The sequence below is a fragment of the Lissotriton vulgaris genome, chromosome 6, assembly GCF_964263255.1.
Source record: "Lissotriton vulgaris chromosome 6, aLisVul1.2, whole genome shotgun sequence".
NCBI classification, from domain to species: Eukaryota; Metazoa; Chordata; class Amphibia; order Caudata; family Salamandridae; genus Lissotriton; species Lissotriton vulgaris.
In genome coordinates this window covers 1,732,968,477-1,732,994,098 of record NC_141694.1, presented here as the reverse complement: position 1 = coordinate 1,732,994,098, position 25,622 = coordinate 1,732,968,477, and the positions used below count along the sequence as shown (strand labels likewise).

The window sequence follows — 25,622 nt, the reverse complement described above, 5'->3', positions numbered from 1 at the left end:
GGAGCACTATTAAGCCCAGGGTTCGTATTTTGTTTATAAGAGTGTTACTTGTATCTCATTATTGGTTTTCTTTGTGAAGTCCAGAGGTTTGTGTAGGAGTCTTCAGCGCGAAAAATGTTCCCACCAAACTGCGGGGAGAGCGTTTACATCGCTGTCTTGCTTGAGAATATCCCTATTCATAAATAATCAGTCTCTAAAAAAAAAAAAAATGTAAACAAAACTCTTCTACACCCCTCCCCCCTGTCCCCACAATTTGCTTCTAATTCATTTCATACCTGGTCCACTGGAATTTTTTTTAAAGTGTTTTTTGTGTACCATTTGATGCACGCCAGGTTTTGGTCTTTGAGAGCAGTATGTAGTGTATTGCTTAATTTCTCAGCATTAGGAATGAAAACAGCCCAACTTCTGTATCCAGTTAGAGGGCTTTAATGAAATACCTTTAAAGGTAAAGCCTGAGGTATTCACAAATTAACCAGCAAAGAAGCTGCCAAAATTAACTTTTAAGACCCTTTCCCACAATATACTACTGTATTATGACGAGTCCATATGCAAAACTTGCAATAGCACCCACAGCACCAGAGCAGAGCTGGTAAGCCTCACCGCAGAGAGTGGGTGTTGGGTAGCAGGGATGGTGCCACCTAGGTTTACCAAGATCTGAGTAGGACTCCTATCTAATATCTTAGTTTTTATGTTCTTAAATCTCAGTTTAGAGACTATTTCCGGGCAGCAGCCATCTGTTGGGGACACTGTGCTGCAAGGCCTGTCTTAGAGGTAGCTCATCTCTACAGTCCAATGTATGTTGTCTCACCTTTACTATGAAAATACTGTGTGCGTGTCTTGTTATTTTGGGACTGCAAAGATTGGATCCTTTCTTCTCCATATTGCTTCACTCCATTTTCTTTGAAAGACCTCTAAAGCCATTATGCCCTTAAGGGGGGAATAAGGCTAAGGTGGAAGACTTGGTTGTCTCCTTGGTGGTTAGACATGTCTCAGTTGGTCTGACATTTTCTTCACTGCAAAGTGACAGTCCGTGATTCTTTAGTTAATAAGTGTATTAAACCAACCCTACTTAATCTTCCCAAGTGTAGTCCTGGTATTCAGGCTAGGGAATGTGGAGAAGACTGTACAGGTAAGGTTTTGGTGCCTCTTCAACAGAGCCGGCAGAATCGGGGTTAAACCACCTGTTCGTACTATTAGTGCTGTGGGTTGGAGTGGATTCTGACCTGATAATCGTCAAGCGTATTAACTACTTGCTGAGAAGTGTTTGAAGATGACACTCTCCCAACTTGGGCTAAAAACAGTTAATTCTGCAGTAACGATTAACTGGAAACGAGGCAGTTTCGACTTTTAATTTCTGAGGCCCCTCTCGAGCAGCTTTTGACCATTCTTCCTAACTTTTATGCCTGAGAAAGTGTCTTCAAATAGGGCAGATATGTTTTTATAGGTAAGGCTCTTGTCCGTTTTGATCCATGCAATAAAACACTTTAATGAATTCCAACGCTCTAAGCGTGTGCCTTTTGGAACAGACGGTAGATGTCCATATGCATTGTTTGGGTAGGTGGAGGGGACTATCTACTGTTCTAAAAAAATATATATATATATATTTATAATAATAATAATAATTCTTGGGTGGTTTGGTGCAAAAGATGTAACAATGTAAAAACAAAAAGAGCACACTGACAGGAGCTCCAGTGTCTACGAAAACTCTACCAGTAACTTGAGAAGCATGTTAAATTTTCGCTAATTACTCTGATTACTCCTGCTGAAGTGACCGCTTCAGTCCTTTCTCCCTACCCAGACCCTCACAAATCCACCACTGCAATCCAGTTCTTTTTCTTGACTTGAAAAACCATTTGCTGGATCTCTAATCTGTAAACACCAGGTGAATGCTTGTCTGTTTTGTGGTTGCAGATCTGCGACCGCTAGTCTTTTTTTATCTTTTTTATTTTTATTGCTTTGAGAATTAAAACTGGTTCTAATGTCCTATTAATGTCAGTGCTCAAAGTTAACTATTATATGTATTAAAAGACTTAAAAGGAACCTCCAGACTAGATTATGTATGTACCACCTCGTGGAATTTTCCGGCTAACCAGCCAAGTTGTAAATGTTTCATTTGCTTACGGCACCAGAGCAGAGTCTACTATAGCACCTCTATAAATGTAACCTGAGAAAATTGGCCTATCCCCTGCTACGGAGTAAGGGGCATTGCATTAAAAGATTTACCTCGAGTGCTGTATGCTCTCAGACACAGACGAATGTACCTAATCGTCCAAGCAACATAAAAAAATAATTAATTGAGTAGTATCGGTTTGAATAAAAACATGATGGCCATTAAGTGCCTATTTAGTTTAATTCACACTTTCAAACTTTATGAATTTTAATATAGACTAATTTATCAGGTTTCATGTCCATTTTTTTTTTTTACTTAAATCGAATTCTATATGCAGGAAATTCATGTTCTAAAATTAGATTTGAGTGGAGAATTTATTTGGAAAGCAGCAACAAAATGCAAGTGCCTTGTTTTGCATTGTAGTATAATTAATAAAATAAGTATTACGCTAGCAAAACATTAAATAGAAAATCATTTATTAAAGTACCTTTTGTCTGATTCACTTTAAAGTGCACTTTCATCGTGCTTACTATACTCAGTAACATGTACAGCATTTGGCATATTGTTTTGTACTGTTTTGAATTCAAAGAATATTGTGTAACCAGGATTACATATCTAATGGAAATGAGATGACATTTAGTGTGTTTTGTGGATTGTGATATTTAATAGTGACTTTCTGATAATGTCTTGAAGATTTGTGATACATGTTCTGAAAAATTCTACAGCTTACTGCATCTGTTGCTGTATGTTCCAAGTTTGTTCCCTTTGCATTCCTTGGATAAGTTCATGAGGTGCATTTAGATATGTTTGTAAAGAGGTTCTCATATTTATTTATTTGTAAATATTGAAATACTTTATATTTCATGAGATAGTCATTGTAACACTAATATGCCGATATGGGGAATACTTGGCTATGCTTCTCCTTGAGGGATACATACAGCATGTTGATATTGTTGTCTTGGCTTGCTAGTAATAATGATTTGTACTTGCACATACTTCACATTGTTTCTGATTGTAGTGCAGTTAAAAAAAATTAAAACGCCATTGGTAGCACTGTACCACGACATTGCAAGCATGATCCAAATCCTTGCTATACTCCTGAGCAGATGGGATGCTGGTAAAATCTTTTTTTTTTTGTTTAACTTTGGACTGCATATTTGCAGGTCACAGCACCTCTACCTAGCTCAAGGAGAGTTCCTTTAAATCAACATTGTTATCTTTTGATCTTCCTAAACTTTCAGTTAAAGCTAGATTTTTTTTTCTCCTTGCAGAAAGCAGTTTAACGGCTTCTGCTAATTGATAACAAAGCATGCCCAAAATGTTTGTCCTTGGCACAGCCTACAGCAAGTGCCTAACTTTAAGTAAAACAAAAAACAAAAAAAACCTCAGAAGATGACTCTTCTTTTTCAGATTCCATCCAACAAAACAGGGAACGCGTCATCCCAGCTCAGGACGGAATAGTTACTCAGCCCTCGACGACACAGGGTCAGTAGCGCCAGGCACAAGTGCCTTTTTTGATGTGTTTAGCAAAGCCTTTATAAAGCTTTTTCTAACTGGCATTGCAATGGTTCTATAATAAATGACTTCACAAAGATGCATGATTTGATACAAAGCATAACCTGCTGTAGTCTTATCTGGAGCATTAATAGCTCTTAATTCGATATGTCTAAAATAGTCTGGCCTTAAGAAATAGCTGATGGGGATTGGCACAATCGGATAAGCCTCGCTGTTCAGTTTAATATCTCAGCCTGTTTATTGGGAAGCACTGTCGGCTAATATGATAATGTGCCCACAATAAAAATAGTCCCCTTAGTTGAAACCGATCTTTACATCCTAAATTGAAACCAAATTCATTGAGGGAGTCTGAAAGTTGGTGCTGCAATTGCATTTTGCAATGCTGAACTACTAATGTATCCCACAAATGTTTACTGTCCTGCTAAGGTAGGAAAACAGGACTTAAACTGTTTGGTTGTTGTAGTCCAGTATCTGAGATTCAATTCACCCACTCAAAACCCTTCTCAACAGTCAGTAGTCATTCGCCCTGTAGTGTGATGGAAAGTATCATGGCCGCCTTTCCTCTCTAACCCTGAGACACGTATGGCCTTCGTGGCTGTTTTCAAAGCAGTGATGCTCTGAAAAGCTTGTTTTTTGGGATGGCTAACATTACCTTTGGAGATGGCGAAATCCGTTGTTGTTGAGGTTAATATTCTGCCTCTCTTGATTTTTTTAAAACTTATTTGACACCACAGCTGTTATTACTCATGATGTAAACTATCTCTATAAAATGTTTCAGCAGCCTTGCTGTTACAGTTCAAGCAGTTGACTATATAGTCTAAATTCTCAGAGGATGGAAAATACCACCACAGGTTACTTTTGGCAGAGATGGATAAGATATCCATCATCAGTGACCTCTCTTCACACTTGTTAATCGTTTTTTGTGCACAATCTTTTCCACTAGTCAAAGGGATAAGTTCTCTTTGACCTGGAGTATCATTAGTTTGTTTCTGCTGGAGTTCTAGAAGTTAATGATGCTTTATTGTAGCTTCCTTGAGGACCGTATAATCTAATAATCTATTAGTAGGCTTGTTGCATACAAAAAATGTTTTATTCTTTAACCAACCCTACCCCTTCCTCCAATCCTTGCTTATTGGGAAGTTTCCTTGCAGGTTTGTGGACAGACTGCTCATCGAGGGCTCAAGGTGTAAAACAATCTTAAATTGTAAAACAAAATTGTAAATTGATACTTGTGTAGCGCACTACTCACCCGCAAGGGTCTCAAGGCGCTTGTACGAATACCGCTGTGGAACCCATCCTGGCTTTCCCTGTGAGACGTCCACTCCTGGGCAACCCCAAGGTGGAGGCCAGGCATCCTTAGCGTTGTGGGGGCCGTTGTGGAGATTAAGCAAGCTATCGCCCAGAGTTGCAGAGTGGGACTCCATGATTGGAATAGGCACCGAGGCGAGAATTATCAGGCCCGTGGAATTTTGAGCCCAAGACCCGCCGAGGCGGGAAATTGAACCCTGGTCCCAGGCTAGAGCTCTGCATCAGGGTCTGCCGCTCTAATCATTGAGCCACACTTCTCCACATCTTGGGAAGTATGCTCTATAGATGTGTAAATGATGGTGTCAGGCATTTCATATGCTAGGCAGTCCTTAAATATAGTCTTGCATGGATGACTGATGTAGAAAGCAGATCCACGGACTCTGATTTCTAGAGCTTTCTAGTGTTCCATTAAGTTGAGGGTGGTTGATGAGTGAATGATTAGTGGTTTTGGAATTTGGAGCGGACTGTAAGGGCTGGACGACTGGTGTAGGTTATTTGTAGAAGGAAGCAGATGGCATAATTCCTCATGTAGAAAGGGAGCAGAGTTGAAGACTATTTGGTGGGGTGCATTTTTGCAAATTTGAAAGGGCGTCACTCTTATCCATTGATAAGACGGATGGATCTGAGTCCAATGTTTTTCTGCCGTTTGCTCCCATTTGCTTGATTTGACTTTCCATCCACGCACTACAATTCAGCGTGCATGGGGATAACTTGAAGAAACAAAATCTGCATAGTGTTTCCATTGTGACTAGCCAGTATGCTCCTTTAGAATACCATGATAAATCCTCGAGACAGCTGGTATTTTCCATTTGTGAAACCACACTCCCCTTCAGAGCCTGTGCTCTGTTGATGGGAAGGCATGGTGATGTGCTTTTTGAAAGATCTCTTTAGTCCATGTTCTCACTAAGACTGGCTAGGTTATTGTTCATTCAAACATGGTTAATGTTGTATACAATTAGTGTAAGCCTGTACTATCTACAGTTGCTGGATGGGGATATTAGCAAACATGAAGCACAATAGATTGTTGTACACATGCACTTGATGCTAGTCCTGCAGTCTCAAATAGTTTCAGAACGGTTAGGAGGAGCTGTAATAGAGAGTCCCAAAATACAATTCCCTTTTTTCCATTGGAACTGCATAGGATTATCTTCCCATCTAGCACCTTTTGAAGAACATGTTCTCATTCGTCTTGGCCCAAGTACAAAATATTTGTGAAACCAGTGAAGGGCTACTACTATTTTTTTGCCAGCAGTAAGGGGTAGGAAAATTGGGATTATATGATCGTGGATATCAGATCGGAGTCTCTCAGTTTTCATAAAGTTTAAAGTCATTTTGATAGTTGATGGCTTGCTTGCTGTATATGTTTGTGCTACTAATCTTTGTCATGCAGATGTTATGTGAGGTTAGTGGGAACTCAACTCTGACCTCTGTCCCAAGGATTTAGATCTCTACTTCCTATCATCCTGTAGATTGAATCTTCTGCCTATTTGTAAGGCAGCACTGGTAATGTTGGAGAATTAAAAATTCAGCTTTCTTTCTGAGCTCACACAGGTCTTGTTTTACCCTATTAATTTGATGGATACTTCCAGCACAATCTAAGTGTAGCATTCTCCGATGAGCATAATATTACGGTTTTCTTTTCTCAGTTCAGCACCTACCTGCTCCCATTAGATTCCCCCCTGTCCAAACCCACTGCAGCTTTTCCATTTGATAACATTTTATTTCCGAATTTTGAAAACTTTGTGCTACTAATTTTGTGATTAGAGCCTATAGACATGGATGTGCGAAAACTCTGGGAACCTCGTGAGTTCCAGGAAAGTCATCTAGACTTGCAGGACAGGTCATTTGAATTAAAATTGTGGGCAAACTCATATGGACAAAAATAGAGCAAGGAATATTTAAGGCTTTGTTAGCGGTTCAAGTTTGCCTTGACCGCTTGAGACCCTCACTGGTGAGTAGCGCGCTTTATAAACCCCCTGATTGATGTTGGCTCAGTAGGTGAAGCAGAAAATAAGGAAGTTGACTGTATTTTGGAGATTCCGCATAGAAGAATAAAGTAATTTGTTTGGCTTTTAGGTGCAAACTGATGGATGTGCAAGATGTATTGGTATTTGAAGACTGTGATGTCTGAAAGTTTGATTTTGTTGATAACTTGATCCAAGCATACTGTGCTCATGCACTTTTTTGGCTGGAGTTTAAAATAGTGTTGATTGCGTGTGGTGTGTTGAATATAAATTGTCTAAATACAGTTTAAGTTCAACAGACAGTTTGGGTGATGGTGTGTTATGAGATGAAGACAAAAGGCTATCTTAGGTTTTATATATTTATGGAAGAAGCGTAGACCATTTCCTTAAGCTGAGAGTGTATTGAGTAGGAAAGCAATAATCTACCAAGAGAGAGACCATATTTGAAAATGTTTTAATTCTAAAGCTGTTAATTAGTTGCTGAGCTGTTAATTAAATATGATGACCTGTATAGTACAAATGAATAGACTAGGATTGTTTTGCTCTAAGGAGGATGTGTATCGATAAAGGAGGAACTTTGTGAGGGGAACGTAAAAGCAGTGCCTCCATCACTAGTGCATATTTGAACGTTTACTTTTAAAAAGGCACTCCCCATGTACTCGCAATTGTGAGACCACCTCTGTTTTGTATTTTTCCTCCTACCTTAATAAATATGCCAACACATATATCCAATTTACAAAATGGTTTTCTAAATGGTTTTTAGTGATCCTGATCATTTTTCACAAGTAACGTGCAGAAGACACTTGTTGTTTAATTGGAATTAGCACAGTGAGAAAAGAGGTGCGTTCTTTGCAACTTTCTGCTTTGAGCAGTATGAGATAGTCATTAACGCCCTATTTGGTAACATTCCTGATGCTAGAATGACTCGGGAAGAACGACTTATACACCACTGCTTCATTACAATGCAGCAAGTAATGACATTGGCAGTCATGAAATTAAGAAAGCCAAAGGACATGAAACACGCCTGCTTGAGCTTATGCACACAGGACCTGGAATAAGAAATCACTGATGAAGAACCTCCCAAGCTCATCTGTTCTGAGGACCATCAATAGCCCGTACCCTCCCTTCTCGAGGAATGTTACATCTTTCCCTAACCTCTACACTTAGTGCTGAGCTCTTTGCTTTCTAGGTAGATTTAGGATTCAGAAGTACATAAATGTACTTTGTTTATGGAACTTGTGTATTAAGTTAATTTGCATTTTCCAGTTTGATATGATTTCTTAAGTGACTACTCTGTTATTGTTTACACCTGCCTAGTGTATCAACCGCTCTTGTGTGCATATTTCCTAGAAGTCTCCCTTTTGCTCTTCCTTTCATTTTCGCATTAGCTTACCTCCCAAACACTGCCCTGAAGTCCGTAAGCTATTGTAGCAGACAGTAAAAGGCTCTAGAAAAAGGTGGATCTGAAACACCTAAATAATGTGAGAAGGATTGAAAACGGATACTTAAGCCATCAGTTTAAATGGAAGGCGTGCAGGGGGATCTTTAAATGTGTAAATTGTTGTCCCTTCTGAAATGTCAGCAAAGGCTATCTTTAAGCCAGCTGCGATTTAGACTTAAATTGGAATGCAAGTTAAAGAAGGTTTGAGAAGGAGGTTTTTGAGCTGTGTAGGAAGCTGGCCCTTTACACAATGCCAATGGTATTTTATATAGAATCAAGGAATCCATGAGTGGACAGGACTTGCTTTAACAAGGTGCTCTTTTTGTGGTATTTTTAACAAAGAAGGGAGGTAGAGTACAACGTAGGATTCCTACTCCACGGGCACTGATAAATAAACAAGAAGAATCCTACTACCAGTGTGAAACAGAAAGGGGAGCACTCAGTGTTGTGTAAAATACCCCTCACACACCAACAGGCCCCTTGGTGTCATGCTTCATCATCGGGGTCTTCGCACCCCGCTAGAGGGATGCGGCACGCTGCGACCTACGACTACGCGGGAGCGTTGACAAATTTAGACTATGTGTGGTGTGTATTGAGTGTGAGTGAAAAGAGGATTAAATGTGAGTGGGAGATGTGGTGAGAAAATTAAAAAGTACCTGGCTAGTGGGTAAAATGAAAAAAACTTTATTTCGTACCCCTGGCTGGTGCTATTAAAAAGGTGTGCAAAGAAAACAAGGTTTTTTGTCTTAATTAGGGACAGAACCTCTGGTGTGCGTCGACATGTTTCGGTACATGTGTACCTTCTTCAGGACGGGGCACAACTTCCCAACCCTACTCACGTTTTTCTAAAAAAAGGCGATTATTTTGCTAAAAAGTGAAAATCACTCATTTAAAGTTGGCTACAATGTGCCTACAGCGGTTCTCTGGATCATGTAATTACATGTCCTAGAAAAAAAGAAAAAACCATTAGGTTTGGTTACCATATGGTATTGGCTCAGACAGGTGCAGTCACCTGGAGCCCCAAACAGTTAAACAACCTGTAAAGGAAAAGACATACTAAACACACAACACATAAGACACAATTAGGTTTTTTGTACTTATTGTTTTTTTGGACATACTCGTGGTCTTTGATGTCTACTGCACCATGAGCAAGTCCTGAGCATCAAGGTAGGTAAGTGGATCCACAATCTATAAGGATAGAGAGGTGGACTCAGTGCTGTTGTTTTTATTTACTTCTTACCTCCTCCATACACCTAGAAGGGCTGGATTCTGTTGAAAAGAATACTCACGAAATCCGCCTATATTGGCCTCCTTCTACCACCCTGTGCAGCTCCGCCGTGAATGAAATGCGGACGAGTTCGGTGGTATATAGAGGGAGACTGGGTGTGTTCCTATTGGTTAATTGTCGGAAATACCAGGGACCATGTATGAAGAATACTTGTTTTAGCCTCTGTACATGTGATCTGATCACATGAGACATGTGACCCTTTGTTATTTGTTCATTGCCGGAATGCCCATATATGGTCTTTCCGCTCAATAGCCACTCACGGACTGATGTAAAGTCTAGCGTTAAATGGGCACGGCTGTTGCACGACCATGTGTCATGCGTGCATGCGCATGAGTAGTTTCCCACTTGTGTCTTTGTGCATGCGTGATAGTGGGATGAAGGTAGCGCATGTGCAAAGATGTCTTTTTTGTAGCGCTGCTCCTTGTTGGTACCATTTACTCCTTTGACAAACGGTGTATGAGGGTTTGTGGACAGATTCCAACCGTAAGGTCAAAAATGGTAATCAAGTGATTTGGCTCCACGGTATATCATCGTTTAGTCCTGTGATGTGGGTTCCCAGACGGAACACCCAACGTTGTTCCTTCTGGAACAGGCCTGTTTCTGAAGGCAGTCGTTCAATGACAGTCCAGCGGAGATCGTTGATGCAGTGCTGTTGTGACAGAAAATGCGATGCCCGTGTGGTGATTGCAGCTGCTGCCACCAAACTCAGAAAAGCAAGAATCTCACCTTCAGGAATGGCATGACATGGGAACAGCGCCTTTTCTCAAACTGTAATACGAAAAATGTGGTTTACTTAATAAACTGCCCATGCGGACTGGAATATGTAGGCATGACCACCCGACCCGCCAAAATAAGGATAGGTGAACATAAATCAAACATACGCTGTAAAAAGACAACAACAAAGATGGCATCGCATTTTCTTTCACAACAGCACTGCGTCAACGATCTCCGCTGGACTGTCATTGAACGACTGCCTTCAGAAACAGGCCTGTTCCAGAAGGAACAACGTTGGGTGTTCCGTCTGGGAACCCACATCACGGGACTAAACGATGATATACCGTGGAGCCAAATCACTTGATTACCATTTTTGACCTTACGGTTGGAATCTGTCCACAAACCCTCATACACCGTTTGTCAAAGGAGTAAATGGTACCAACAAGGAGCAGCGCTACAAAAAAGACATCTTTGCACATGCGCTACCTTCATCCCACTATCACACATGCACAAAGACACAAGTGGGAAACTACTCATGCGCATGCACGCATGACACACGGTCGTGCAACAGCCGTGCCCATTTAACGCTAGACTTAACATCAGTCCGTGAGTGGCTATTGAGCGGAAAGACCATATATGGGCATTCCGGCAATGAACAAATAACAAAGGGCCACATGTCTCATGTGATCAGATCACATGTACAGAGGCTAAAACAAGTATTCTTCATACATGGTCCCTGGTATTTCCGACAATTAACCAATAGGAACACACCCAGTCTCCCTCTATATACCACCGAACTCGTCCGCATTTCATTCACGGCGGAGCTGCACAGGGTGGTAGAAGGAGGCCAATATAGGCGGATTTCGTGAGTATTCTTTTCAACAGAATCCAGCCCTTCTAGGTGTATGGAGGAGGTAAGAAGTAAATAAAAACAACAGCACTGAGTCCACCTCTCTATCCTTATAGATTGTGGATCCACCTACCTACCTTGATGCTCAGGACTTGCTCATGGTGCAGTAGACATCAAAGACCACGAGTATGTCCAAAAAAACAATAAGTACAAAAAACCTAATTGTGTCTTATGTGTTGTGTGTTTAGTATGTCTTTTCCTTTACAGGTTGTTTAACTGTTTGGGGCTCCAGGTGACTGCACCTGTCTGAGCCAATACCATATGGTAACCAAACCTAATGGTTTTTTCTTTTTTTCTAGGACATGTAATTACATGATCCAGAGAACCGCTGTAGGCACATTGTAGCCAACTTTAAATGAGTGATTTTCACTTTTTAGCAAAATAATCGCCTTTTTTTAGAAAAACGTGAGTAGGGTTGGGAAGTTGTGCCCCGTCCTGAAGAAGGTACACATGTACCGAAACATGTCGACGCACACCAGAGGTTCTGTCCCTAATTAAGACAAAAAACCTCGTTTTCTTTGCACACCTTTTTAATAGCACCAGCCAGGGGTACGAAATAAAGTTTTTTTCATTTTACCCACTAGCCAGGTACTTTTTAATTTTCTCACCACATCTCCCACTCACATTTAATCCTCTTTTCACTCACACTCAACACACACCACACATAGTCTAAATTTGTCAACGCTCCCGCGTAGTCGTAGGTCGCAGCGTGCCGCATCCCTCTAGCGGGGTGCGAAGACCCCGATGATGAAGCATGACACCAAGGGGCCTGTTGGTGTGTGAGGGGTATTTTACACAACACTGAGTGCTCCCCTTTCTGTTTCACACTGGTAGTAGGATTCTTCTTGCTCTTTTTGTGGTAGTCTGGTCCAGCAGCCTCAGGCTTGACAAGGAGTGTTAGACATCTGTTGCATGCACACAGTCTCTTTCTCTCTTTCTCTCGCTCTCTCGCTCTCTCTCTCTCTCTCTCTCTCGCTCTCTCTCGCTCTCTCTCGCTCTCTCTCGCTCTCTCTCGCTCTCTCTCGCTCTCTCTCGCTCTCTCTCGCTCTCTCTCGCTCTCTCTCGCTCTCTCTCGCTCTCTCTCGCTCTCTCTCGCTCTCTCTCGCTCTCTTGCTCTCGCTCTTGCTCTCTCTCTCTTGCTCTCTCTCTTGCTCTCTCTCTCTTGCTCTCTCTCTCTTGCTCTCTCTCTCTTGCTCTCTCTCTCTTGCTCTCTCTCTCTTGCTCTCTCTCTCTTGCTCTCTCTCTCTTGCTCTCTCTCTCTCTTGCTCTCTCTCTCTTGCTCTCTCTCTCTTGCTCTCTCTCTCTTGCTCTCTCTCTCTTGCTCTCTCTCTCTTGCTCTCTCTCTCTTGCTCTCTCTCTTGCTCTCTTGCTCTCTCTCTTGCTCTCTTGCTCTCTCTCTTGCTCTCTCTCTCTCATATTATATATTTTTTAGCACCAACAACTTCGTTATTGGGTAAGTACATTTTAAAATGGCAGTTTGAAGAAAACAGGTAAATATATTTATATTGTCTCTAATGCTGTAATGTTAACCTATGTGTAAAAACGCATATGGGTACTTAGTTCGACTTACAGGACCAATCTTCAGGAGTACAGGGCCAGGTCCAAGGCAGCACCAACAGGTCACCTTGGAAGGCTCTGGGTGCAGAGGTGCTTTTTGGCGTCTAGTACCCCATAGGTTTAATCGGGAAATGGCCCTGGGACAAAGAGGCTGCAAGTAGATACTGGTGAGCCAGTCCAGCTGAACCAACACGGGAGCTCAGGTCTCAAGATGCTTGGGCACGTAGGGACACCTTCAGTCCATTTCTTCTCGGGCTGCGGGGCTTGAGTGCAGGGGTGTCGTGAGGTGTCAGGTTTTCACTGCAGGAGACGCTCACAGTTGAGGGGCCTGCACAAAAAGGTTGCAGACAGCAAATGGGAGTCAAGTCTGGGCAAACCCAAAGGGATGTTCGAGTTTTGAGGATCTCAGGACCTCGCTGGCACCGTTAGCCCACTAAGACTCCGGCTGAGGGGAGGGGTGGGGCACAGGTGCAGTGGTGCTTTCTGGTGTCTGTTTTTGGAGATCCGGATTCCACGCAGTTCTTCTAGAGTGCTTGCAGTGGAGCAGCTCTACTACTCCAGAGGAGATTGTGGTTGCTTCTCGAAGTGCTGGCAGTCTTGTCGGGCTTTTGGGGGAAAAGCAGCTGCAGGATGAGTCTTCTTTGGCGCAATTGTCGGACAGCAGGCAAACCGGAAGGGTTATAGTAAAGTCATTTGCTGTTCCTCAGTTCTTGCTTTTTGTGGGTCTTCTCTGTCTTTTTCTCCTCAGGAAGGTAGAATCTGCTTTCCTCTTACTAGGGGCTCCCCTAAATGCTACACTTAAGGGCGTTAAGGGGAGTGAAGGGTGATGGCCAGTGGGCCGCTTACCTTTGGGGTTACTACATCCCCTACATAACCACTTCCTGTGGGAAGTGGGCATAACCCTGTCCCGGAGTTCCTAGTTCTTCCATCACCAAGATGGTGGAATTTTCCTAAAGGGGGGGCACATCTGTCAGCTCACTTTAGGGGTATGACTGGCCTGATAGTGCACCACACCTCTCTGCATATCTAATTTCCCGCCTATCCTGGTGCCAAATGAGCCCAGGGCAGGGGGTTGGCATTGCCCCTGTCAGGGAAAGCCGTAGCCTCATATCACAGGCAGCAGAGGCCTTTGAAGTCTCCTGCCTTGATATGCTGATTACTGAGCCATCCTGCATGGAGGAGGTGACATAACCTTCGGCCAAAGCAGGTATTGTTTCTATCCTGTGAGAGATTAGGCTCTCACCTGCAGGGGGGACAGAAACCTGTCTGGGTGGCCAGCTGGTCTACACCAGTCAGCGAGCACACTAGAGGCTGATACGTTTTAAGGGGGCACGTCTAAGGTGCCCTATGGGTGCATATAGTAATAAATCCACCTCTGGAATCAGAGTGCGTTTATGATCACAAGGTGCTTGATACAAAACACTATAGATTTCAGTGAAGCTATCCTGTAGCTGAGGACCTGGATTTTGCCAGTGTCCAGAACAGGTACTTAAAATGCCTTCCCTGTTAACTTGAGACATCTAGTAATTGCCTAAGACCTCACAGTGGCATATCTGCTCATAGAGATATGTCCAAAAATGTAATGTACGATAATGCACTCTTCCTTAGGGCTGTAAGACCTATGTTAAGGGTGGCTTACCTATACTGCAAGTGCTTTCACTTTTATCTGCACCCAGACACGCAGTCTGCAATGGCAGTCTGTTTGAGTTAGGTGAGGAGTCCCTATGGGTGGCACAGGACTCAAAAGGGGAGCTAACGGTATTGCCAATAAGGGAAACAATTGTACAGTTTTGGGACAAAGCTCTTGCACTGTGAACCTGGATAGCAGGATCCTAGTGCACTTCTGTCAAAATTGCACCAATTATCAGGCAAAACGGGGAGGTACCAGATCAAAAAGGGACACTTTCGTATACAACCTCCATCTCCCCCTCTCCAAAATGAAAGAAAATAAAACTAACCTTTTCAGGTAGTCTTCATCCTCTAAGTGGAGAAACCTGGAAAGGCCATATGCATTGGCATGGTCAATCTCGGGTATGGTCCGTCCCAGGTCTGTGGTCCACTTTAAAGGCTGTACACTGTAAGGAGATGGACCAACTCATCAGTTTGAGGTTTTCACCTTTCATTTGCATTAGCCATCTGAGATGCCTGTGGTCAATTTGAACAAGGAAGTATGGTCTCAATGTGTTCATTGACCAAACCATAGCAAAGGCTTCCCTCTCAATGGCGATCCAACACTGCACGCTTGGGAGAAACCTCATGCTTATGAAAGCAACAGGCCATCATGGTAATTATCATTAGTTTGGGATAGGACTGCTCCTATCCCATGTTCACAGGCATCAAACCTGCTTAGAATAATCTGGAGCTTTGTTTGGGTGCCGGACTCATTGTTTCCTTCAGAGTGTCAAAAGCCCTTTGACAGCTCACTGTGCAGTTTACCTTCTTTGACATTTTCTTGGAGGTCAGGTATGAGGGGTGTACCATACCCCTTCACAAACCTCCTGTAGTATCCAGTCAAGACAAAGAATGCAAAGAATGCCCTGAGTTTGGGTGGTTGGGGCTACCCAGTGCACAAATTGTCTGAAACTTGGGTTGAACTTGGCCTCCACCTAATAAGTAACACAAGTATAGAACAGAGGCCTGTGCGATCTGGCCCTTGCTTGCCTTGATAATGAGGTCTGGACTCTGCAGAGCCTCAAGGACATTTCCAGGTTGAATCAGGGGATCCTGCCAAGTGGAGATGTAGACCACAATATCATCAAGATATGCTGCACTTAAAGGATCCAGCCTAGCAAGGCAGTGGTGTTCTTTAGTCCAAATGGCATTACTGTAAATTGGTGATGTCCATCCGGGGTAGAGTGCTGATTTTTCTTTTGCTCCAGGGTTCATACCAAACTGCCAAAACCCTGATGTTAAATCAAACGTACTGAGAAACGGCCAGTAAATTTGTCTGCTCTTGGGATAAGGTGTACATCTGCCTCAGCTCTGGTTTACCACCCTTGAAGTGAGATTTGGGTACAAAGACTACTGGGCTGGCCCAGGGGCTTTCAGAGGGCTCAATAACTCGCAACTCTCGCATCTTGCTGTCTTAAGCCATATGCTTTCCTTCCTTTGGTCAGACTGAACAGTTTAATTTTGACAGGCATACTGTCACAGATGTCCACATCATGGGTACACCAGTTAGTCTGACCAGGGGTGAGGGAAAAGAGCTCAGCATACTACTCCAGGACTTTCCTGAAGTCAGCTTGCTGATGGGCAGAGAGAGTGTCTGAAAAGACCACTCCGTCAACTGACCCATCGTTAGTCCTGTGTGAGAGAAGGCCGGGTAAAGGCTCACTCCTTTCTTCCTGATACTCATCCGTGACCATCAGCATGACTACATCAGCACTATCGTGGAAAGGATTTTTGAGGTTCACATTGATGACCCCATGAGGGTTCCGTCTAGTGCCTAGGTCCACCAAATCGGTGACCTCACCTTTTCTTTCAAGGATAGGGGAAGGGCCACTCCATTTGTCCTTGAGTGCCCTGGGAGCCACCGGTTCCAGTATTCATACCTTCTTCCCTGGTTGGAACTCCACCAGTGTAGCCTTTTGGTCATACCAGAGCTTCTGGAGCTCTGGGCGGGCCTTAAAGTTTTTGGATGATTTCTCCATGTGCATCCTTGAATGTAGGCCAAATGCATAGTCCACTATGTCTTGTTTAGGCTTTTTGAGAGGTCTAGTCCAGTCTTCCTTTGCTGGACACAATGAATGGTCCCCTCAGATGATGACTAAACAGAAATTGAAAAGGGGAAAATCTACTCTCTTCTGTGGTGCTTCTCTGTAAGCGAAAAGCAGTCATGGCAAAAGGACATCCATCTCCTGTGCTTTTCAGGGAGTCCCATGATCATACTTTTCATGATTTTGTTGAATCCCTCAACTAAAGCATTTGTGGATTTATTTATAAAATTGTATATAGCGTGGACTAGACCTTAGTAGGGTATCAGAGCGCTTTACAATTTGTTAGGCAAGAAGAAAGGAGGCGGTCAGTCACACTGAGAAGTTGACAGCAATTGAGAGCCGAAGTTGAGATATTGTCCGTTAGCTTTCATATGCTGAGTCGGAGTTCTAGTGTAGGTTTGTGTTCATCAAAAACAGTTTGTCTTCTTGTATGAATGAGGTGATTGACTGACTGGTTCAGTCTGATTTCTGTGGAAAGGGAGTTCCAAGTTGTAGGTGGCCAAATCCTAATAAGGCTCAGTTGTAGGTTTTTGTTTTCCGAAAATGTTCAATGGTTTTAACACCTTGGCTGCTTGAATTATTCCCCTGCTGTGCTGGACCATAATGGAAATGGGTGTGGTCATGACGAGCTCCGCTCGTCATGAGCACACAAGCACTGTGCCTCATGACGAGCTGAGCTCGTCATGAGCACCGAAGGGGTTAACAATAAGCTGCTGGCGCTCCTAGAGGATCTGCAGCCGCCTGACAGTTCCAGTTTGTCAGCTAGGTAGTTTGGTGTGTTCAAGTGTAATGCTTTGTCAAGCAAGCAATTTTCAGGTGTATCCTTGTCTCATGTGGGAGCCGTTTAGAGCCGTCAGATAAGGAGTGATGTAGTTGTTTCTCTTGGATCCAGTGATGAACCTTGTAGCAGAATTAAGGGACGACCTTAGTGGAGCAAGCTTGGATCTAGGAAGACAACATAAGGTAGCACTTCCATATTCTAACCTAGGGATTACTAGTGCATGAATATGTTCCCTGATGCTGTTGGAGGGTCCAGGGGGCGAATAATGTCCGCCTCTACCCTTTCAAAGGGGAAACCAACTACTGGAAGTGGAATTGAGGGGGCATTCGAGTAGTTACATGCTTTGCCACTAGCTTGGCAGGAAGCACAGAAGTAAAAAAAAAACTTCTGCTTCTAAGCAATACCTGTCCAGTAGAAGTGGGTGACTAACCTACTCCAAATTTAGCCCGCTAAGAGGATGTCATGAGCTAAATAGAGTAAGAACTACGTACTGCTGAGGGTACCTGGGCATAGACCTCCTGGGCAGGATACAGATTTCTCTGCTCTCCTGGATACCATCACCAACCTAAGTTTAACCCACTCCAAAATGGTCATTCTAGGTGATTTCAACTTATGGGACAATGGTAGCTTGGGCAGCCATTTGAGAGATCTGAGGAGTACCTGTCAGAACCTTAATTTACACTAATTGGTTCTACAACCCACTCATCAGAGGGGGCACGTGCTGGACCTCCTGTTCGCGATGAACACCGAGACAGAGGTGATAGAAATATTGCCTCAAGTCTGGACTGACCACTATCTGATCCACTTCAAGATCAAGATCCCTAACTTCAGGAGTAATGATAGCCGCCCAGTAGCATACAGAAGGGGAAGAGAGTGGGCTAAATTGGGTAAGAACAATTTACAGTCTTTCACCAATGTAAATCTCTTCTCCCCCGCCACTACCGTGGAGAAGAACTACAAAATTTTCTGTAAGCATATAGCTAATACCTTGGACCCAATTATCCCCGTAAAAAGCCTTAAAAATAGGAAGAAAGCCTCTGCTCCCTGGTACAATGAGGAATTAAGATCATTACGCTTGTCATGTAAGACGCAAAAAAGGAGAACAAGGGAGACCCTACTCACGACGGAACCAGGGTAATGTGTTTATCCAAAGAACAGTGGTTCCTGTGGCATAATTACTTGTACAATTTATATTTAGTACAACAGCTAAATAGCGCTTTTAATTTATCAGAGAGGGGTTGCCAAAGAAAAAAGCACGCTCATACCAATTTATAAAAATTGCTTTTGTATTTCAGGTAAGACAGAAGATAGTACTGTAATCATATCAGCGACATACATACAAAAAAAGTGCAATGTGTCCCCAGTGATATTGTGAGCGAAAAACACAAAACATAAAACAGTAAGTGATCTGTACAATTTTCAGCTATGGAATTTTACAAACAGAAAATGACCAAACGCGATAATAAAGTCAATTTATAATCAGTGACTATCTGCAATCATAGAACACTGTGTTTGAAAGGTTCATTTCCTATGGCGTCGACGGCGTTTCGACCTGTTGGATGAGGGTCTCGTCAGGACTAAACAGTGAGGGACATCTAAAGTGAAAAGTGTATAAAAATGTGTATGGTCGCATTAAGTGGTAATTATATGTGGACTAAGATTTAAGAAAAGTACCTCGTGGTGTCTTTTAATTACGCAACCCATGCGTGACAAAATAAATAAATTAACTTGCAGTGAACCCAGCCGGGCACTGTCGGGAAACAAAGCAAAGCAAAACATTAGTGATTCAACACAGACTTCAGATTAGGCATTTGCTTATAAATGAGCAGTTGTCATGTTCTATGACTCACCACTGTTGTTGAATTATGTGGTAGTCCTATATTGAGGGCTGGCGGTCAGTGCCGTTAAAGCGAGGGATAAACAGGAGTATGCCTGTTAATAAAAAGCGCCCTAAGGTTAGCATAAAGCTCGGATGCGGTTAGTGATGTCTATAAAGCTCACGGGGTATGTTCCTACCTGTTCGCAAGAATGGGTCCGCTCGATCGCGTTTCTCCGGTCGTCTGTATAGTAACAGATTAGGTTCCGGGTGCTGACGTCATCACGCTTATAACGTGATGCGTGCGGTGCGCACGCAGCGAGAAAGGGGTGGAGGAATGCTCTAATTAATTGTTTATAAACTTGGGATATTACAACTTCATGATTCGATTTTGTCCACATAATCTTAATGACAATGATCATTGTTTACAAGCATAATATATAGCGATTTCATTTTTCGAATTTATACTTCGGCAATGGTGCTCTATATATTACAAATATTTCAGACGCAAATACAATTTATAATGTCCAATCGAGGGAAAGATATACATTTACACAAAACACATTCACAAGTACCCCATATTTCATATCATCATTGTTGTAATGCACAGCTCATAAAAATGAAACATTATATCATCTATACATTATTAGAGATTTCTACAAGAGCCAATAGAGATCCCTTCTTTTCATTACCAGAGTACACCCCACATTTTTTATCAAATATGAGGTTCTTGCTCAGATAGTTACTTTTACCGGGTCTAATCAGGTCGTCAGAGTAGAAACAAAACCCCTCCATTCATCCGCAGAGTTTAGCCCCTCATTAATTGAATTGATTTTATCAATCCAGTGGCACTCACGTCGTTGTAATATTTGTGAAATGTCACCCCCCTCTCTTAGGCACTGTCGCAGTGTCTATGACCTGCCATTTCGTCTGGTCTGCAGAGTGATTTTTTTCTTTAAAGTGACCTACCAGGGGTGCTGTCAAAACCGCCTTTCTTATGTCGTGTATTGCATTTGGTGCCCTTGTGGCTTACCCTACATTGGGCAGACACAACAACCAGTGAAGGCGAGAATAGGCCAACACCGTAGCCGCATAAGAAAGGCGGTTTTGACAGCACCCCTGGTAGGTCACTTTAAAGAAAAAAATCACTCTGCAGACCTGATGAAATGGCAGGTCATAGACAGTGCCTGAGAGAGGGGGTGACATTTCACAAATATTACAACGACGTGAGTGCCACTGGATTGATAGAATCAATTCAATTAATGAGGGGCTAAACTCTGCGGATGAATGGAGGGGTTTTGTTTCTACTCGGACGACCTGATTAGACCCGGTAAAAGTAACTATCTCTGAGCAAGAACTGCATATTTGAGTAAAAATGTGGGGTGTACTCTGGTAATGAAAAGAAGGGATCTCTATTGGCTGTTGTAGAAATCTCTAATAATGTGTAGATGAGATATAATGTTTCATTTTTATGAGCTGTGCATTACAACAAGGATGATATGAAATATGGGGTACTTGTGAATGTGTTTTGTGTAAATGTATATCTTTCCCTCGATTGGAAATTATAACTTGTATTTGCGTCTGAAATATTTGTAATATATAGAGCACCATTGCCTAAGTATAAATTCGAAAAATGAAATCGCTATATATTATGCTTGCAAACCATGATCATTGTCATTAAGATTATGTGGGCAAAATCGAACCATGAAGTTGTAATATCCCATGTTTATAAACAATGAATTCGAGCATTCCTCCACCCCTTTCTCGCTGCGCGCGCACCGCACGCATCACGTTATAAGCGTGATGACGTCAGCACCCGGAACCTAATCTGTTACTATACAGACGACCGGAGAAACGCGATCGAGCGGACCCATTCTTGCGAACAGGTAGGAACATACCCCGTGAGCTTTATAGACATCACTAACCGCATCCGAGCTTTATGCTAACCTTAGGGAGCTTTTTATTAACAGGCATACTCCTGTTTATCCCTCGCTTTAACGGCACTGACCGCCAGCCCTCAATATAGGACTACCACGTAATTCAACAACAGTGGTAAGTAATAGAACATGACAACTGCTCATTTATAAGCAAATGCCTAATCTGAAGTCCGTGTTGAATCACTAATGTTTTGCTTTGCTTTGCTTCCCGACAGTGCCCGGCTGGGTTCACTAAGTTAATTTATTTATTTCGTCACGCATGGGTTGCGTAATTAAAAGACACCACAAGGTACTTTTCTTAAATCTTAGTCCACATACAATTACCACTTAATGCGACCATACACATTTTTATACACTTTTCACTTTTCCCTTTAGATGTCCCTCACTGTTTAGTCCTGACTAGACCCTCATCCAACGGGTCGAAACGCAGTCGACGCCATAGGAAATGAACCTTTCAAACAGTGTTATATGATTGCAGATAGTCACTGATTATAAATTGACTTTATTATCGCGTTTGGTCATTTTCCTTTTGTAAAATTCCATAGCTGAAAATTGTACAGATCACTTACTGTTTTATGTTTTGTGTTTTTCGCTCACAATATCACTGGGGACACATTGCACTTTTTTGTATATATGTCGCTGATATGATTACAGTACTATCTGTCTTACCTGAAATACAAAAGCAATTTCTATAAATTGGTATGAGCGTGCTTGTTTTCTTTGCCAACCCCTCTCTGATAAATTAAAAGCGCTATTTAGCTGTTGTACTAAATCTAAATTGTACAAGTAATTATGCCACAGGAACTACTGTTCTTTGTCATGTAAGATAGCAGAGAGGAAATGGAGAAAGACATTCTCTGTACCAGACAAGTCAGTCATGAAGTCAGCATTGACTACGTATAAAAAGGCAATTGTTTTAGCTAAATCAAACCACTAGGCCAACTCCATTTTACAAGCCTCTAACAGCACAAAAGCCCTGTTTCAAATTGTTAAGGAACTTTCATCTCCAACAAACACGAGCAAGAAGGTAACTGCCTCACAAGAATTGTGCGAGGAGATTGCTGCCCATTTTAACCCTTTCAATACTGATGACGAGCTCAGCTCGTCATCACCCACGGGGGTCGTGTGCTGATGATAAGCTGAGCTAGTCATGACACCAGCAAATTGGCAATTTGCTGCACAGCGCAAAAATCACTGCAGCAGCGATGCGGTTAAGGAAAAAATTGTGAAAATAGCGGGTGATCTACATCCCATTAGTAGTAGCGATCAGGACAACTCGGCCCGGAGGCCTGAGGTAGCGATTCGGGCAAATACGTTCCTGGACAAATTCCCTGCCCTAACGGCCGACTTGTTTAAAATTATTATTATTATTATCATTATTAAAATTTTTTATAGAGCGCGTAGTCACCCGGAGGTATCCCAGCGCTAAGAACCCTACCCCTACAGGTCAGTGGGCCAGGAAAGGAAAGTGGGGAAGGGAGGGGAGGGGGGAACTGGAGTTCGGGGTTCCGGACGAGCAAGTTTCTTTAGGGAAAAAGGTGGGTTTTCAGCCGCTTCCTGAAGCGTAGATAATGTGGTTCGATTCTCAGGTCGCGGGGGAGTGCATTCCAGAGGCGTGCGGTGTGAATTGAGAAACGTCTTCCGCCTGAACGTGCCTTCTTAAATCTGGGAGTGATGATGAGATTCTCCTTGTCCGAACGGAGGGATCTAGAGGATTTATAGGGTTTGATAAATTTTCTGAGAATAGGGGGGACTTGAATTTTGTAGCAGTTTGTGGGCTAGGCACAGGGCCTTAAATTTGACCCGCTCCCTTATTGGGAGCCAGTGAAGGAGTTTTAGTGCTGGTTTGGCCGAGGCTCTGGCAGGAGTATTAGTGAGAATCCGGGCGGCGACGTTCTGAATTCTCTGAAGCTTGTTCATCGTTGCTTCGGGGCGCCCAGGTAGATCACATTGCTATAATCAAGCCTAGAGAGTATCAGGCCTTGAATTAGCAGTTTTTGCGAGTTGGGGGGCAGGAGGGGCAGGATCTTCCTCAATGATTTCAAGAGCCCGAAGCACGTCCCGGCTACTTTTTTTGCTTGCGTGGTGAACGAAAGGTCTGTATCGAGCCACACGCCCAAGCTTTTTACTTCTTGTTTTGGGTCAGGGGGGGGGACCCAGACATCCTGGCCAGATGTTAGGGGAGAGAGTGAGTCCTTTCTGTCCAAGGAGGAGAACGTCAGTCTTTGCTCCGTTCAGTTTTAAGGCTGAACTGTTCATCCAGCTTTGGACCTGCGTAAGGCAGTTAAATAAATCTGCTGGTTGTTGGCTGGGATGGGATAATGACACAACTAATTGTGTGTCGTCAGCAATACTGTATCCTCTGGCTCCCCACTTGACCCCCTCCCTTATAAAATCTGGAAAGCAGCGGGCCAGGAAACATTTCCCTGGCTACAACAGATTTGCAATCAATCACTTGAAGCTGGTACCGTTCCAGAGGCATGGAAGTTAGCAGTAGTAACACCTCTGTTAAAAAACCTTCATTAGACCCCAAGTCACCAGCAAATTTTAGACCCATCTCCCTCCTGCCCTATCCCGTTAAAATTCTGGAAAAACTAGTCAGTAAAAGCCTCTCTTGCTATCTGGAGGATAACCATCTGCTGGACAGGGACCAATTTGGGTTCCGCCCAGGCCATAGCACAGAGACTGCTTTGGCGACCGTTCTGGATAATCTGCGAGTGCGAACTGACAATGGGAGCAACACCATTTTGCTGCTGCTCGATATGTCAGCCGCATTCGATACGGTGAGCCATGCTATACTGGTGGAAAGGTTGGAGAGGATAGGGGTGTCGGGGCAGGCCCTTAAATGGCTAGTGTCCTATCTATCGGGACGACAACAGATGGTGACCATGGCACCTTTTACCTCCAGTAAGTCTCCGGTGCAACATGGGGTACCGCAGGGCTCCGCGATCAGCCCTGTTCTGTTTAACATCTACCTACAGCCCCTGCTCCCTATAATTAAATCCTTCGGTATTGACCTGATTAACTACGCTGATGACACCCTGCTGGTGTTTTCCCTGGAAGGGAAACCGGCAATATCGATGGATATTTTCCAGGATTGCATGCGGCAGACAGCTGGATGGCTTAAGGATAACTCCCTACAATTTAATGGAAGGAAGACAGAGGTGGTCTACTGTCCCTCAGCCAGACTGTCCCAACAGCTACCTCGGGAGTTCAGGCTTACACCGGAGGAGGAACCCCTGACTCCAGCCAAAACGGTGCGTAACCTGGGAGTCTTGCTGGACAGCAACCTCCAAATGGAATCTCAGACCAATAAAACTGTGACGTTATGCCTCTCCTTGATGCGCATGCTGCACCAGATCCTCCCACTTCTCCCTAAAGATACGCGCGCCCTCGTAGTGACGAATATAGTGCTGAGCAGACTGGACTACTGCAACTCCCTGTATTTGGGAGCACCGTAATACATCTTTCAGGGGTTGCAGAGAGTCCAGTCCATGGCGGCAAAGATGGTACTGAATAGAAAACGTAGGTCCTCTGCTATGTTGCCGTTAAAAGACCTTAACTGGCTGCCCATTAGGGAAACGGTACACTGCAAATCACTCTGTATTGCATTCAGCGCGGTGCACAACTTAGGCCCTATCCCCTTACAAGAGAAATTCAGCTGGTATATTCCAAAAAAGCAGCTCCGATCCTCTAGCACTGGCCTACTGGTCACTCCCAGATTTAGATACTCCAGGGTGGGAGGAAGGGCCTTCAGCACGGCAGCCGCCCAACTATGGAATGGGCTGCCGCAGTACATTAGACAAGCTAGTTCCCTGTTGGCATTCAGGAAGGGCCTGAAAACCTGGCTCTTCCCCAAGTCAGATCTTTAAGTCTCCCCTTAACGCTATTTCTCGTTTTTGTGCCGGTCCATTTTTCAAGTCTGAGCGCCAGGATACCCGTAGGGTGACGGCATGCGCTATACAAAAGCCTAATTCAACTCAACTCCATTCACTACCAGTCTCCTAGGGGCACCAGGTTTGGGGTCCCTGGCCTAAGTGTACAGGAGTCTCTACTATAACTAGGTTTGTGGGAGCAACCTGACATCCCCCTTTTTCTGGTCAGCAGCTGGCTGTATCAGGCTTTCAAGAGAAGAACAGGTCCTCTGCCCTTGGCACAGCTCTTCCCTTTTCCTCTAAACCTAGGAGCTCTTCCAGGTAAGGCAGACGTTCCTGGGGTTCAGTTCCCTTTGGGGCTGACTGGTCTTCTCCCGGAGGTGAGGGGGACCTGAGCTTGTGGTTTATACGAAGCTGGCTTCCCAGACTTCTTACCTTTTCTTTTGGAGGGTTGGGACACTAGTTCAGACTCCTAGACTTCTTTTTCACCCTGGGCTCTGCTCTTATTTTTGTGCACACCCATTCGGGCATACCCAGCATGGGTTTTCATTTCGACCTCCACCTATGCTAAGGACTCCAGATCATTTCCCAGCAGACAGGCTACAGGAATTGCAGAGGCTACCACCACTTTCTTTTGGCCAGTAGCACCTCCCCATTCAAAGGACATCTCCATGGCATGGACCTTGGTCT

General features: G+C 43.5%; 1 protein-coding gene across 4 annotated transcripts in view; it reads left to right on the top strand.

Moving 5' to 3' along the window:
* WDR26 (WD repeat domain 26) overlaps positions 1–25,622 on the top strand; it is a 702,982-nt gene that overhangs the window by 260,644 nt on the left and 416,716 nt on the right. For 2 of the 4 annotated variants that reach the window (XM_086927969.1, XM_086927968.1), the window contains exon 7: positions 3,521–3,595. The exons of the other annotated variants lie outside the window; for them this stretch is intronic. In XM_086927969.1, coding sequence (XP_086784095.1) covers positions 3,521–3,595 — 75 coding nt within the window. The remainder of the gene's footprint in view (positions 1–3,520; positions 3,596–25,622) is intronic. 4 annotated transcript variants of the gene reach the window in all.